The 16984-nt window shown below is 39.7% G+C and overlaps 1 protein-coding gene across 2 annotated transcripts in view; it reads left to right on the top strand.

The window, feature by feature from the left end:
• The window catches only part of AGXT (alanine--glyoxylate aminotransferase), a 34341-nt gene that overhangs the window by 4888 nt on the left and 12469 nt on the right, over positions 1–16984 (top strand). Inside the window, exons 1-5 of one of the 2 annotated variants that reach the window (XM_081954361.1) lie at positions 11420–11565; positions 11666–11921; positions 13374–13566; positions 15572–15636; positions 15813–15913. In XM_081954361.1, coding sequence (XP_081810487.1) covers positions 11673–11921; positions 13374–13566; positions 15572–15636; positions 15813–15913 — 608 coding nt within the window. In that variant the 5' untranslated portion in view covers positions 11420–11565; positions 11666–11672. Of the gene's footprint in view, positions 1–11419; positions 11566–11665; positions 11922–13373; positions 13567–15571; positions 15637–15812; positions 15914–16984 lie in introns of those variants that run through there. The other variant, XM_081954360.1, reaches the window with a different exon arrangement.

Raw genomic sequence — 16984 nt, 5'->3', positions numbered from 1 at the left:
AATGGTAAAATTGGATAGAAACTCAACAATTGCCCTGCTTAACAGAAATTCTGGTTTCCATTGTGGTTGTAAGTCGAGGACTAACTGTATGCGCACACATTCATATATTCTCCCATTTTTTCTTCACTATAGCTAATGTCATGCACATACTTAAGGTGCTTTTTCCCCCTAAGAGTTTTCTAATGCAAGCAGAGAAGAAATATATGGAAATGTATGTATTTCAGAAATGGAAAATCTTTCCAGCATGAGCTTGTGCTCGTTGTGCATGGGATAGTACCAGCATGTTTATTGCTTTCTTATTATTAGAAGAGCTCTCTGGAGTTTCCATAGCCAAAGCCCATCTTTTTTGGAATTTGTCACTTAAAGTACTCTGGCCCAAAGCAATCTTCAGGTAATGCAAACATGTTTGTGCCATAACATTCCTAATGTGATCCTGCAGTGCCAACTACTGGATATAGTCAGTTGCTGTACAATAAGAGTATGATGTCTTCATATAACAGTTGCATTATTACTTTCAAATTCTACATCAAAAGTAAAATAGAAAAAGGTTTTTTTAGGACTCCAAGTACATGGCTACCAAGAAAAGTATATTATGTCATTAACACATGCAACACATGCAACACAAACACATACACACACACAAAACCAAGTAGCACTGACAGCTACTGTGCTATAATCATTATTTAATGCATGTAATAAATTTGTGCTTATTTCCATTCAATGGTACTGTACTAGAAAAAGAAACATAAATGGAAACTATTCTATATAGATCAGCGATGGCGAACCTTTTTTGGCTCGCGTGCCACAAGTGGGGGGAGAGCAGGGGGGTCATGTGCGAGCGTGCCACACCCATAATGCAATGCGCGACCCCCAATGTGCATGCGCGCACAACAGGTGTGACCCCCCCATTTTTACATGCTTTTTTCGCCCTCCCCAGGCTTCAGAGGCTTCCGGAAGTCACTTCCGGTTTGCTCGGAGGGTCGTTTTAAGAGTTCCGAAGGCTTTAGGGAAGCCTCCGGATGGTCCCTGAAGCCTCTGGAGGGCCTCCGGGGGGGGGGGGGCGGGGGAGGCTCGTTTCACCCTCCCCAGGCTCCTATAAAGCCTCTGGAGCCTGGGGAGGGCGAAAAATGGCTTTAAAAAAGGGTGAAATCAGCTGGCCAGTGCCTCACGTGCCCTGACAAATGGCTCCGCGTGCCACCTGTGGCATGCGTGCCATAGGTTCGCCATCACTGATATAGATCAACATTTAGCTACATTTGGAGATATGCCAGGGGGGAAATGTTTAATTTAAAGTCTGAGTAAAATTGATGGGGTAAGAAAAAATCTTTGCATATTCACAATCACTTAGAGGTAGTTCTTCATTTTACTTGTATGTAAGCCAAATATTTTTCTAGCCTTTTTTCATACCATATCATGAATGCAGGTTGAGAATTCCACTAGTTTATTGTTCTCACTATCAAGAAATTTATCCTTAGGTTGCTTCTTAGTTTCCATCCACTATTTCTTGCCTTGCTTTCTGGTGCTTTGGAAAATAGGTTGGCCCCTCTTCTTTGTGGCAGCCCTGAGATATTGGAACACAGCTATCATGTCGCCCCTAGTCCTCCTTTAATTTTCAGTTGATCTTCTGTATCTAAAATCCTTTGTTTTAAAGTTACTTTAGCTTGACCTGATTAAATAGCTTCACAAAAAAGCCATAGTAGTTACATCAAATTCCTAAGTATTTGAGATAAGTCCTAAACCGAATTTAAAAGATCAAAGAGCCCTTAATCCATTTGCAGTTAAGACTCTGAAATTTAACAGGGTGTCCAAAGACTGCTTTCTTCATTGGACTGCCTGAGGACCAAGATGATAATATTTGCATGGAGGAAAGAAAAAGGACTCGATGGACAGGAGAACCATTGATCTGTGGACACATCTGGATACAGACTAAAAGTGGCAATGCCAGAATCAAAAGTTCCCAGATTAGAAAGAATTGTATTTAAACATATTTCAGCTGCTTCCCAAGACCATCAAGATATTTGTCAAGTTTCTGTTAATCAGAAATATCCAGGGAGGGGACAAAAAGGGAAGAGGATGACTATAATCAGGAAATTAAAGTTTGTTTTTTTTTAAACAAAGTTTTATTGGTTTTTTTAACATTTTACAAGGGAAAAAGGTAAAGGAAAGGTTACAAATTTTGGCAGTTGCGATGTGCAGTAGGTGCCCCCTCCCTCCATACTCATAGTATACATTTACACAAAATTCATTACTAAGTAGTAACATATAGTCAGCATATAAATTCAGTTAGTAGTTTTGATCAGTTTATATCATGTGGATTTTCTTGCTCATTTTTGTGATCTGAGTTTTCTCGGTATTGCCCCATCTCACCCCGCCGACAGAGCTCCGGCCCCTCCCGTGTCCTGTATGTCTGTTGCAGGATCATCTGGTTTTTCTAGGAGTACTTTGTTTTTTTCCATAAAGGCCTGCGCCTCTATGGGTGTATTAATTCTAACTCTTGTCTCCTCCCAGAATATTAGCATACCTTCAGGCATCAACCATCTGAACCACACCCCCTTCTGGTATAATTTATTCGCTAATTGCGAATAGCTTTTTCTTTTTTCCCTCACTTTCTTGGGGATCTGTTTCAGAATGGTTATCTCCCTATCTTGGTATGTCAAGGCTTGCCCCCTTTGTGCACTCAGAATTTCATCTCTTGTACTTTTTCTGAGAAATTTAATGTGTACCTCCCTGGGTACATTATGTGTTCTAGCGTAGGCTGAGTTCACTCTATAAACCAGATCTATTTCCCACCCCATCTGTTGTTTCTCTTTCTGGATGTATTCAGCCAAAATGCTTGTCATGATGTCCCTTATATTTTCATCATCTGCCTCCATCACGTTTTGAAATCTAAGGTAAAAGGACATTCTCTCAAACTCTATTTTCATCTGTTGGGTGTCAAGTTCTTTGTTTCCCTTCTGCACCCCTTCCATCCCCTCCCTCATCTCAGCCGTCCCACCCTCCAAAAGATCCAGTCTCTGTGAGTTTTTATTAATTTGGGCCTGGTTCTCTTTAATTTCTTCTTTCATCTCCTTCAGTTGTTTCTTTATTTCCTTTTGTCCCTGTAGGAGTTGCTGGAACATTTGTTGAAACTCCGTCTCTGTAGTTTTAGGTTGCATCAAAGCTGTTATCGTTGATTGTGTACTAGGACTGGAGGTTTCAGATGTCGGGGCAGAGGCAGCAAAGCCAGGCTTTCCAGGAGGTGGTTTTTGGGGTGACATTGTTTATGGAGTAAAGAGTTCAGTCAGTATAGAGAATGATCAGTCAGAGAGGCAGAACAGCCAGGAGAGTCCAGGAGACAGAAGGTCCAGGCAGAAGAGGATTTTTTTCTAATCACCCTGGCAATAGAGCAAAGTTTTTCATTCCAGGGAGTTCAAAAGAAAGCAATCAACAAGAGATTTGTCTGAGTAGCACGGAGACAAAGACCGGAAGCCTGAAGTTTTAAAGGTGGAGTCAGGTTTCACAGTTCATAAAGACAACAGAAGTGTGCCATCTTGCCCTGCCAGCTTCGGATTTAGAGGCAAAAACAAAGTTTTCAAAGTTCAAAGTTCCCAAAGTTTCCAGATCATCATTATGTTATGGGATTAAATCCGAAAATTCACTTAGTAAGGGCGTGACATCATTGGTTGGCTCTCCCCCTCCTCCTTCCCCTGGGGCTGAGAGCAGAATTGTTTCAAGCCGCCTGTCCGAGGGGGGGGGGAAATCCCCTCCCTCCAGCCGCGCCTCTCCAAATCAAGCCGAAAGGAAAAAAACGTAAACTGCTGACAGTTTCTTCAACTTGGTAAGGGGAATGGAGGGAAGTTTACACCTCACCGCACCGCAGCCATGTCCTTCTGCTCTCTTTTTCTCCGCACAGCCTCACAGCGAACACGCCGGAGCGTCTTCCCATCGTGCTCCCCAGTGCCTGGAGCGAGGCGGGGGGGCCCCCGCCGGCCGCCGCCAATCCAGGGACCCCCTGCGGTGCCACCCCTCTGGCAGGAGCCTCTATGGGGCGTCCTGTGCCCCCCAAGGAGTGGGGGAGCCCACCGGGGAAGCGCGGGGCGAGCAAGACTTGCCCATCGCCGTCAGCCACCGGAACCGGAAGTCCAGGAAATTAAAGTTTTGTCCTTTTTTTTTTTTACATAGATGGATATCTGTAAATAAAGAGATCGCACTTTGATGAATTCACAGGTGTCAAACTCGCCATGACACATTGCCTTTGCGTGACATTTTGTGATTTTTTTTCCATTCATGGAACGGGTGGGGGGTGGCCTGCATTTGATGCATCCGGTCTGCGGGCCACCAGTTTCACACCCCTGGATTATATGGTTGCAGCAGCCATGTTGACTTTTTTTTTAATTTCCTCCCATTAACTTAGAGGGGCAGCAGGGGGAAAAAAAACTAGAATTCAAAGCCTAGACCTCTGACTTCTTTGAGCTGCAGTGAGAACTGTCATGTTTAAAATGTCATCCTTGTGGCAAGGAAGATTGTAGTCTACTTGTTTGGTATATGAAAGTTTTCTCGCAGATCAAGGTAAATGCAGTAGAAAGAGTTTGGAGTCTAGATTTTTACGAATAACTGCCTAGCCCTGGTGTGAGGTTACCATATCTATTCAATGCTGGCTGCAAAATTACTAATTTAAAGAGTGAAAATGATGCTTTAAATCACTGTAACTGAAATGCTCCAGGTGATTCAAATCTGGATTAGTATAAAATGCTCAAATCTCAGTTCCAAGTTAAAATATCTGAATTTTAGTTTGGCCTATGCCTGGACAGTAATAAGCTGATCTTTTTGAGTTGTGGGGCTGATAATTTTGGGACTTGCCCACTTAAAACTGGGCAAGGCAGATGCCTATGAACATAGCAAGATAATAGAAGTAAACAGACATTATAGTAATTTTTCCTGCCTCATTCATTTTATTACCATGCTTTCTATATTATATTTATATTTCTGGGAATTCTGAGCACTTGTATCTCAACTTACCTGTCTTGCAGGGTACTCCTACCAGTGACGTGCGGTGAGGTTTATGGCTGGTGAGGCACTGACACAGTGGTGGGTTTCAAATAGTTTTAGACTTGTGGACTTCAACTCCCAGAATTCCACAGCCAGGCATGCTCAGTTCCAATTTAAAACGACAGATTTGTTTTTCTCCTTTGCGAAATAAGTTTCCTTTTTTCTTTTTCTTTTCCCTTCCCCTCCTTCCTCCCTCTCTCCCTTCCTCCCCCTCTCTCAAACACACACACACACACACACACAAGTTGGATTGGACTATCTCTCCTGCCCCCTTCCCTCTCTCACTCACTCTCAAAGAAACACATACACACACAGAAAAGTTTGATTGAATATCTTTTCTAGTGGCTTGAAAGCAGCTCCTCTGCCACCCCACCCCATCCATTCCCCTGCTGCCTTCTCCAAACACCTCCACCATTGCAAATGCAGCCTGCTGTCTGGGTGGGAAATGCCTGGAATGCAATAAAGCCCACCCACTCATCTCCTGCTGGCAGGCTGGGGTGAGAGGAGAGGCAGAGAAGCCAGAGGGGAGCCGATCCGAGCCTTCCAAAAGAAAGAGGCTGGGGGAAAGTGTGTGTGCTACAGCATGGCTCTTTGCCTGGCTTCTGTGGATGTCTCAGCTTAACTGTTTAAAAAAGCCTCTAAAAAAGCGCCCTCTACTATGAGGCAGGAGAACTGTGTGCCTCCCCTACGTCAGGAATTTTTAGGCTTTTAACCCTTGCTTAACTCTGCTTGAGTGATCATAAAACGCCTAAAGTCAGACTAGATGAGGCATGCAGTTCTCCTGCCTCATAGTAGAGGGCGCTTTTTTAGAGGCTTTTTTAAACAGTTAAGTAGAGTCATCCACGGTGAGGCAGCAACTAGCTCAGCTTTTTCCTTTTACATTTTTATTTCTTTTCATGATGAGAGCGGTGCCTCACCTGACTGCACGTCACTGACTCCTACCAATGTTGATGGCTGATGTGCCTCAATTTCAGTGCTTCTTGATGGCCACTGGTGTACAAGATTTTTCTCACCTGAGTCTGCATGACTTATATATAGCAATGAATGAACTACAGGGTACAAACTGAATGTTCTGGTAAAAATCTGGACTCCTGAGGTGTTCACTGGAATGTTCTTCTGGTTTCAGAAGAAGGATACAGTCAATGTTTTTACTGTAAAGACACATCAGATTTTACATGTAGTCCAAATATTATGTTCCATATGTAATATTTTTCCCATTTCTGCTTCTATGTTTTTTTCTTATTTTCTTATGGTTAATATAAAACAGGTCTGTGTATGAGAGAGTGGGGAGGAGAGAGGGAGGGAGGGAGAGGGGGAGGGAGAGAGAGAATGTGTGTGAGTGTTGACTACTAACAACTGCTTAAACAGGTCCCTGTAGTTTACTTAGTAAATTTTCAGAAGAGGTTTGCCATTGCCTCCTTCCTAAGTGTGAGGGAGAGTGATTGGCCCAAGATCACCCAGCTGGCTTTGTGCAAGAAAAAGCCAAGAAAATATAGAAGACTTACAGATAGAAGAGGGATTTAATCAAAATCACATGAAATGTTAATACCACACTATATATACCATATAATGCCTTGATAAGACCACACTTGGAATACTGCATCCAGTTTTTGCCTCGCAGTGTAAAAAAGATATTGAAACTCTAAAAAAGTACAAAGAAGAGCAACCAAAATGTTTAGGGGACTGGTAGCTATAACATAGCACTAGCACTAAAGCATTAAAGAATAGCACTGGCAGCAGCACTTAGACTAATATACTGCTTCACAGTGCTTTACAGCCCTCTCTAAGTGGTCTACAGAGTCAGCATATTACCCCCAACAAACTGGGTCCTCATTTTACCGACCTTGGAAGGATGAAAGGCTGAGTCAACCTTAAGCCAGTGAGGATCGATCCTGGCAGTCAGCAGAATTAGCCAGCAATACTACACTCTAACCATTGTGCCACCATGGTTCCTGGAATTGGGTAGGTCTAGTTTAATGAAAAGAAGGATTAGGAGTGACATGATGGCAGTGTTCCAATATCTCAGGGGTTGCCACAAAGAAGAAGGAGTCAAGCTATTATCCAAAGCACCTAAAAGCAGGGCAGGAAGCAATGGATGGAAACCAATCAAGGAGAGAAACAACCTAGAACTAAGGAGAAATTTCCTAATCAGTGGAATAACATGCCTCCAGAAATTGTGGAAGCACTGGACGTTTTTAAGAAGAGATTGGACTACAATTTGTCTGAAATGGCATAAGGTTTCCTGCCTGGGCAGGGGATTGGACCAAAAGATCTCCAATGTCCCTTCCAACTCTGATATTCTGTTAAGACCATAGCATGGATAAATCAGCCAAAAGTATAGCAATTTTATGAAGGCATAATAATAAGAGTATTAGCTAAATCATATTTTAAACTACCTGATTTTTAAAAAGGGAGGGCATTGTTACATTGCTATCTTCTGTAAAACCTTTTAAAAACTAGATTTTAGACATTCTTTTTATTTTGGACTCTTTACCTAGTTTCATGCAGAACAAGAGCTAGATCAATGAATGTCTGTAGAAGAGTGCATCAGGGGTGGTACTCAGCAGGTTCTGACCAGTTCTGGAGAACCAGTAGTGGAAATTTTGAATAGTTCAGAGAACCAGTAAATACCACCTCTGACTGGCCCCACTCCCAGCTGATTGGCAGGAAATGGGGATTTTGCAGTATCCTCCCCCTGGAGTGGGTAGGGAATGGAGATTTCCAGGATCCTTCCCCTGCCATGCCTACCAAGCCACGCCCACAGAACCAGGAGTAAAAATTTTGAATCCCACCACTGGAGGGCATGTACAGAACAGTACGTAAGTATAGTTCCATTTTTCTTTACTCCATCAAATAAATTTGCTAGAAGTCACGTGTGCATTTCCTATAGCCACCCCCATTTATCACATGACGGAGATCATCTCTTTGTTTTCATTCAAACTTAAATGTTTGCTTAGCTTAGAACTTACTTTGCACTAACAAAGAAATGCAGAGTAAGAATGGAAACAGCCAAAGGGCAGTTAATCACAAAGGAGACTGTAAGGAGGCAGCTGGTCTAAGTATGAATTGTTTAGAAATCATAGTATTTTTAGAACAGTTTTTTTTTAACAACAGAAAACAAAGGAAGATTTCAGCTGTACTAGAAATCATTATAACCTCCTTTGGATACGTTTAGAGTTGGTAATATTAGCAGAGATGATTAACGACATTCTAATGTATTCAGATATTTATATTTGTCTTGCAAGCAATCTGAGTTCTTCCTCATGCCCTTATTAACAAACTATAATCCAGTCTCTGAACTACCTAAAAAATACACTAGCCTAAATTACCCTTCATTGACAGATGAGTCCTATTGTGCCTCTTTTCCTTCAAGCTGGTAATTTGATCCTTAAGTTTTCTTGTGGGATACATTAAGGAAAGTGGAAGATTTTGCTTCTCCTCTATTGGAGGGAGGGCGGGGAGGTAGATAAACTATATATTTAGGATACTGTAGGGCAAGTCTAGGCAGGTGCCTAGGATGGAGAGTTTGATACCTCCTAGGATGCGTGACTGACACATTGCAAGCACAGAAGTGTTCCATGCTTGTGACCCTACTTGGGCTATTTTTGAACAAGGGTCTAGCACTCTAGACCCATGTTCAGAAATAACCTGAGTGATATGTGACAGGTGCAGAGAAAGGGCTTGGGAAACATCAGAGTAGCTCCTTCCTGCTTCACCCCATACTCTTCTCCCATGCCTGCAACCTGTCACTCGGTTGTGGAATGTAATGGGCAAAGTAATCAGTGAATGCTGCAAGGGAACAGCAATGCTGCTGAGAAGTAGAAATAGCTTATTGAAGTTTAGGCAACATGGCATTATGCCAGCATGGAAATAGAAACAATAAACAGCCATGCAAACCTCCTTATGGTTAAACCTGTAATGCACTCATTGGTAACAGTAGAATATAGGTGGCAGAACCTGGCTCTCTTTGGCAGTTCAAATAATGTTCTAAGGCAAGAGGGTCTGTCAATATATCTTAGCAGTAAACTTGTTTATACAAATGTTGACTTTAACACTGGAACAGCTAAATTCAATTTTATTCTGTCTCTGCTGTGGATTGGGAATGAAACAAAGGCAAGAGCATGGAGGAATGTGGTTTTTAAATGGTGTATGGGGCATTATAAATAAGGGGTTGTGAGCCTCTGAATTAATTCTAATAATGATGGACCCTGGTCCTTCTATGCCCTTTTGACAAGCATGTCACAAGTACTGTAGATAGAGGAGGAGCTCTTGTTGGAAATGAAACTACAGGAGTAGGAACTCTGTGCCTTTGTCCTGTGGAACAAAGGAAAGGAACTCCTCTTTGCTCCTCCTCTTCTCTCCTCTCAATTTTTCCTTATTAAAAAATTGATACACTTAGGCTCCCTTCAGTCTGCTTCTGGATCCAGAATCCTCTCTGTCATTTCACACTGCAATTCACTCCAAATCTGTCAATAATTGTTCAGACTGCTTTTCAACTTGTGTTTGGCATTTTTCTGGTTGTCATTGCATAGTCAGATTCCCTTTGAATACACCAACAAAAGATACTTGCGTAAAAACACTGAGAATTTTGATTAACGACTAAAGTCACCAATCTAGCCATCCATCTAGTCAGCTAAGTCAAAACTCACTTCCAGCCCAGAACATATTCTTATTTTGGAATTTTCCATTATGCTAAGCCCCTGGTTTACCTTATCTTCTTTAGTTTCTATAGATGAATTAGAAATATGTGGCCCAAGATTTTGACTTTTCCATTTTTATTATCCGTATTCCTCCCTTTCTCTTTTTTCTTTCACTGATTCCATGTGATTTCAACTAGGTAGGAAAGTGTATGTGACTCATATGTGTCAAACTAGTTTATTCGAATGGAAAATTTGCAACTACAGCAGAAGGAGACCTGACTCTGCCTGAGAGAAAGATGCCCTCAGGTGTTGGTTTGCCATATTGTACTAAGAAAGAAGATTGTGGAACAAGAATAATGCTGTCAAAATGAACAAATCTAGATGTAACAGCAAAACAAGCTTATCAATTGGTTTGGGAAACATGTAATGAATGAAAAATACAAAAACTCAAGTGAGTAAAAACCGTTCGTAATCACAAATCAAAGAAGCAGCAGAGGTCCCTGGTTCTCTCACCCTTTCCTCAACCATTGGATAAATGCAATGCAATCAACACCGCCAGCTGCTATGACAAAAACGAGGCAATGGCATAGAAGAAGACAAATTCCTGAATCAGTATCTACTCTGGACAAAACTTACCCTTCTTGCTTTCTAGTACTGTAAATGTGATAATAAAGAATGTGAAAAATAGAAGGCCCTAAGTAATTTCCTGACTTGTAATATTTCATCCTGAAGTACTATGTGTCTGAATTTAATTACCAGAGCTAGTGTAATTTATATTGTATACAAACAAGATTTTATTTATATGGCCTCCTACTTAGCAACCAACTCTGGAGAACTAGTAAATTAAACACATCAGAAAATACATTAGCCCTAACAAAGCTACATATAAACATATACAGCACCAGAAGTTCACTTGTTCACCTCTTGAGTTATCCCATGTAAATTGTCCGCGGCAAGTTGTCCCAGGGTGAGTTAGCCAGAGCATGTCGACCAGGGTGAGTTGGCAACGGCAAGATGGATGGGTCGAGTTGGCCACGGTGAGTTGTCCCATTCCAATTGCATCTATCCACACATTTTCCTTGTACGGAATATGACAACATAGAATTAAAGAGTTTAATGACCCCCAACTCAATGTGACAGCAATTTAGGAAGGTGTTGTCCGAAACTAGTGTTTATTTCCAGTTCCAGCACATAGCAAACAATGAGTTTGCTTAACAATCACGACAAAAAATATCATAAAATTGGATCCAGTCACATCTTAACTTAATTTATAACAGTCATGACTTAAAACTGTAATTGCCAGGCACAACTATGCTTGTAAATCGAGGATTACACATACAACATTTTCTATTTCATCTCAAGCAGAAAAATGTCTTAGGCTAGTCCTTCTGAGGCCAGAAAAAGCAAACATGCGAAGTTGTTTGTTAATCTTTTATTAAACCTGAACTTTCTGCTTCTGGCAAACAATTAACAGAAGATCCCTTAAGGGAGTCCAAAGGGGGAAAAAATATTAAAAATTTCACTAGCTTTATTTTGGGTTCAAGGATTTAAACCATAGTCAGAAACAGCAGAATGATCCAGTAGTTATACATTTCACTGATCGTAAAGGAAGCAATGTCTAAGTAGGGTAGACAAATAAGTACTTCACTATGTTACCCAAAGAACCACAAAAAATATCAGAAGCAGAAATACGTTTGCATGATATTTAACTTTCCAGCTCTTAACAGGTGCAGAATTCTCAGGCCAGAGAAGCCTAATCAGAGCTTTCTGGAGAAAACAGAAGGGTGAGGAGTAGGTTGTCAGTGTGTTGCTGTTTCTGAACTGAATTTACTATATATTTTATTAACAGGAATCTGAAGAGTCCTGACAGAACAAAGGAGACTCAATACTCATTGAGGTACTGGAAGATTTTTCAGAAGACTAGAGAAAAGGGAGTGCTGCAACATTTATCTAAGATTTGTTTATTTTGCTTGACTCTAACAACCCTTCTATTTAAGGTCAGCGATGGGCAGTTTGTTCCTAGTGCAGCAAGCAATAGGTTGGTGTCGTATTCGACTGCCTGTGGTTGTTACTAAGAGATTCTGCACCATGTCTTCTCAAAGACATTGGATGTCTCCCCCTGAATCTCTACTACAGCCATTATCTGTCCCAAACAGATTATTACTAGGACCTGGGCCTTCCAATTCTCCTCCACGGGTCTTGTCTGCAGGTAGCCGGCAGCTCATAGGACATCTACACCAAGAGTTGATTCAGGTAAGGACTATGCTTCCAACTTTTAAGATCAGCAGGATTCCTCCATCACTGCTTTGTAACCTTGAGATACCATGCTGAGAGATGTTTATTTATTCAACACTAAATTGATTTTTATTCTAATAAAGCTCGTGTGCTCTTAAGTACATTTTATTTATTGCATTGATTAAGCTAAAAAAAAACAGCTAATGACAAATGAAGCAGCTGGAGTTTTTAAAATGAAATTTTTGACACTTATTTTTTCAGAGCTTTATTGAGAACACCCCCAGATGTTTTTGTTTAATGTGGATATTCTGAGTAGCAGTTTACAAACCTTCAGGAAAAACAACTCTTTAAATCGATCCAAAAACTGCCGCTGAGATCTGTAATCTTCATTCTTCCATATGTCAGTGGGGGAAAACAAACCTTTCAGTTTTGTTGCCTGGGAAGGGTTGTACAGTTTAAGTTTTAAAACCTAAAATCTCTCAGATAATCTGGATATGAGCTTTTTATGGATTACGTGTTGTTGATTATATGTTTCATATTGATGTCTCCTGAAAAACCATGTGATCCTAAATCATCAGGCACCTTCTTCCATACCATTAATTGCTGAAATGTTGATTGAATTATAACATTTGTCATTACCCCTCATAGTAAAACAGAATTACTGCTTATTATAAAAAGAGAGCAACCAATAGGCTATTTGATGAAAATAAATACAGAGTGAAGAATAAGACTTAACATCTGGTTGCATCATTTTACTGTATCTCAGCTTTTCTAGCCTCTTTTTTTCCAACCTCATCCTGGAATCTAGTTGCTGGAGGGCCCAAGTCGAGAGAAATTGATCAGCACACTTTTTGAATTCTTTCAACCTCTTTGTTCTACAGTATGTCTGATCTCATCAATGATCAAAAATTAGAAATCTGTTCAATGATAATAAAAATTACAAAAATGTGTACTAGTTAAACATGGCTTAGTCATGTTTGCATTTTTGGTCATATCACTTTCATTGCAGCTACATAGGAGCACAAACCCAACCTTAAAAGAATATTTTAGGTTTTAAAGCAGCTGAACATAAAACTTATCTGTTCTGTCAGGCTAAGGAGGGAAAGGGGAAAAATATATCTGTTACCAAAATTCCTAGGAAACAGAGAATAATTGTTGTGAGCCATCCAGAGTTGTGTTTTAAGATGGGAGACCATATAAATCTTAGAGAGAAAATAAGCTGTATTAGTTCAATTTCCCCCCGATTCACATAGCACTAGAATGGAGAAAGTTGTTGTACTTTAGAGACATTTTAACCACCTTTCTGTTTCCTCTACCTATTGACTTTTTTCTTATAGCAAAGTATGTTTAAAACAAATAACTTTTAGTTGATAGAACAATATTATTTTCTCCTATGCATGTTACTCTCAGATGTAAATACATCAAACTAACCCTGAGAAGGGAAAGCTTATTACTTCTTTTTTCTCTCAGATAATGGATGATATTAAGGTGGGAATCCAGTACATATTCCAGACGCAGAACCCTCTCACACTGGCTATCAGTGGTACAGGCCACTGTGCAATGGAAGCCGCCTTCCTGAATTTGGTGGAACAGGGAGACAAAGTCTTAGTAGCTGTGAATGGAATTTGGGGAGAACGAGCAACTGACATCGCAAGCAGACTTGGTATGAACTTGGAGCCTCTTGTTATATATATTTCATAGCCAGCTTCTTTACGGCTTGATGCAAACCGACATTTCTTTCCCTTTTTCGATTGAACCATGTCATTTACTCTCACTGAGATGCCAATTGGCTGCATTTCAGAAAACCATTGCAGCAATTTAGGCTGTAATCTTAAATCCCCATTTACTTTGACTATACTTCTAGTCACTGCCATCCTATGAAAAATCCTTCTGATGTGTACCGTGTCAATTTATGTTTTTACGATCTCACTACACCCAACAAGTTGTTGCTACATTTGTCCCATATAAATCACATTGAGGGGAGATTGAAAGGTATGCATGAAGCGGAACATTTCTTCGTGAAAAGTCATGATTGATTATGTGATAAATAATTGATTCATTATTTTATTAATTTGTTAAAATATATATTTTTATTTTATGATTATTTTAAGAATGGGCCAGGTAACAATGACTTATTCAGTAAATCATGATTAAAACAAATAATGGACCCAAACAATGTCAGAGTAATTCATAAGAGATTTATTGTGGCACAAAAATCCATACGCTAAAAGAGTTTTCCCCAGCTTTGTCTTGTAGGGCTACATCTTCTTTATAGCTAAGGAAAACAGGGATTAAAGATTATAGGGCGGCACACATGAAGCACAAAACAGCAATACTGTTTGTATATAATCATATGTAAAACAAAACAAAAATTTCACAGAACTATCCAAGTGTAATGAAATATAATTTACATTACACTTGGATAAGCCGTAACACTTTTGAGAAATACAAAGAATGAGAATTTTAATAACTTCACGATATTAGTAATAGGTATATTACTACATGGTTTTCTTGTAATGTATTAACCTAACTAGACCTATTCTCTTTTGGAATAATCTGGGTTTGACAGGGTAAGAGTCAAACTGGTCAAGAGGTCATGCCAGGATCTTGATCAGTGATACCATTGGATAAAATCCATTAATTCAATTATTTTATTATATTTATATATAAAATAATAAAATGTAAGTTATCACCATATAACTGAGAAAGCGAGAAAACCATAAACCTATTAACTTTCAATGATATAGTGGCTGCACATGTGCTTTGCTTCCAGAAAGCACCATTGTGAAATTCCAATTGAGATAGATTCCCATCTAAAATCCTGGAGAACTGCTGATCTGTGTACTTAACTCTGAAACATATGAAATAATAGTCTATTTTTGAAAAACTTCATTACTGATTCAATCCTCTGATTCAACCTTTTTGAGTAAGAATTTGGATTGGATTAGAATTCTTGATGGAATAACATTAAGATTACTGTAAGACTCTATGCCTTTTCTTAATTCAGAAAGTCTTTTTGCCTTTTTAATAACGAGTGAGATATTTTAATAATTAAATGCTTCCCCCCCCCCCATGCCATATTTAATGATAGCTTATATTCGAAAGTCCCATGGAATCTAGCTGGACTTTGACAGGCCAGTGCTATGTATTCAAGTTAATATGTGACTCGTAGCAAACAGTGACTCCAAAATAGTTGGTTGTGCTTTTCTACTGAAATGTTACTCAGGAATGCTAATCCAATCTAAATTCTTAATCTCAAAGGCTGAATTACACAATTAGTAGATTGAACCAGTCATATAATCTGCCAGTCGAAATCATTGTAGCACAAGTTTGCAAGGTTTGCCAAGCAATATTTTGTGTTCATTTGTCACATTAGCATGACTATCTGAAGCTCGCTGTTTAAGAAAAATATTTTTATTCAGGAAATCCCAACCTCATTAACTTGGAATTTTTCAAGGGATGTTAGACAATTTATTTTCTTTCAGTCCATAATAAAGTGGATTCCAATAAAATGAAGGGATTTGTCAATACTTTGTTATGAGATATAAAACACATGCTTTGTTTACTTTTTTCCTAAGTGTTAATATTTTTCTGAAGTTTTAAGAGCTGTTTCTTCCTTTGCTTTAATTCCATATTATTATTATGCTTATATCATTTACTCCCTATAGGAGCTGAAGTACATCAATTGGTAAAGGCTCCTGGAGAATATTTTACTTTAGAAGAAATAGAAAGGGTGAGTTTTGGGCAAGTACCCAAAGTATTTTATTTACTGAAATGATTTCATACTTTCTTCCATTTGGAAGTACCAGGGACAATCCATAGAGATTCATCTTCCTACTTACCAGAAACATGCTATTGACTTTTTTCCTTGCATGATTTCCCCCCTTTTTCTCTTTATGTACCACTTAGGGCTTGATGCAGCATTCTCCCTTTTTATTTTTCATCACACATGGAGAATCATCTACTGGAGTAGTTCAGCCACTGGATGGCCTGGGAGACCTCTGTCACAGGTCAGTGAAAGAAGTAAAGTAAACCCCATTGGTTTTAGAATGAAAATAATAGGGCTGCTACCTATAGCTGGAGATTATTCTGTGAGGTACTGAAAACATATTGCACATGACTGTCATTCATAACGAAAGTATTTTAGCTAGATGTTTGGCTTTGACAATAAAACAGACAGAAATTAGACTACAAATTAGACTACAAGGCAGTGGTGAAATTCAGCTGGTTCTATCTGGTTCAGGCAAACTGGTAGAAGTGGCGGTGGGAAGCTCCGCCCACCCACCCGGACATTATCACGTCCTGTTTTTGACTCTCTGTGCATGCGTGGAAGGTCTTGCGTGCGCGCACATTTGTGAACTGGTACAAAGGTAAGTTGATTTCACCCCTGCTACAAGAGAGAAAAATAGTAATGCATATTGATTGGCTTGTAGGCTACTTCAAGGTACCTTACAGGTTGGAGAGTAAAATAGCAAAATGATAGTAAAAAAAAAAAAAGATGAGCCAAAGAAACGATAATACACACAGCACACAGGGTATATATTAATGTGCAGAAAAGATAATGCAATCATACACCAAATGAGATTATGGTCAGATTTTTTTATGGCTAATACTTGTGCTTTTTAAAATTCAGCTTCTAAAACTGTTGGTCATAAAACCTGTAACATGATAATTTATGTGGTTATTGAATTTCAGTGAAGTGGCCTAAAGGGAAAAGATGGCTTATATGGACATATCAGATATTTAAGATGTATTTATATATTATAGTGCATTCATATGATTAATTAAGAATAAACACAGGTGGGCTTCACATAATTTAACAACCGGTTCACCTAGTGTAGAACCAAAAATGTGAGAGTGCATGTGCACGATAGTTTCACTCGCGCATGTGCATTCTGCGCTTGTGCGCAGCTTCAAACTCAGAGTGATTTCATGTGTGCGGCTTCCAGCACACCTTCTCGGGCAGCCGTGGTGAGTAGAGCGGGTGAGGCGTGGAAATCAGCTGGGCTGCATGGGTGGGGCAAGCGAGCCAGAGAGTGAGATATATAGGATGGGATAGCGCTGGGGTGGAACTGCGGTTT

The sequence above is a fragment of the Natrix helvetica genome, assembly GCF_964273705.1.
Source record: "Natrix helvetica genome assembly, chromosome: 5".
Classification (NCBI taxonomy): domain Eukaryota; kingdom Metazoa; phylum Chordata; class Lepidosauria; order Squamata; family Natricidae; genus Natrix; species Natrix helvetica.
This window is presented reverse-complemented; position numbering and strand designations above follow the sequence as displayed.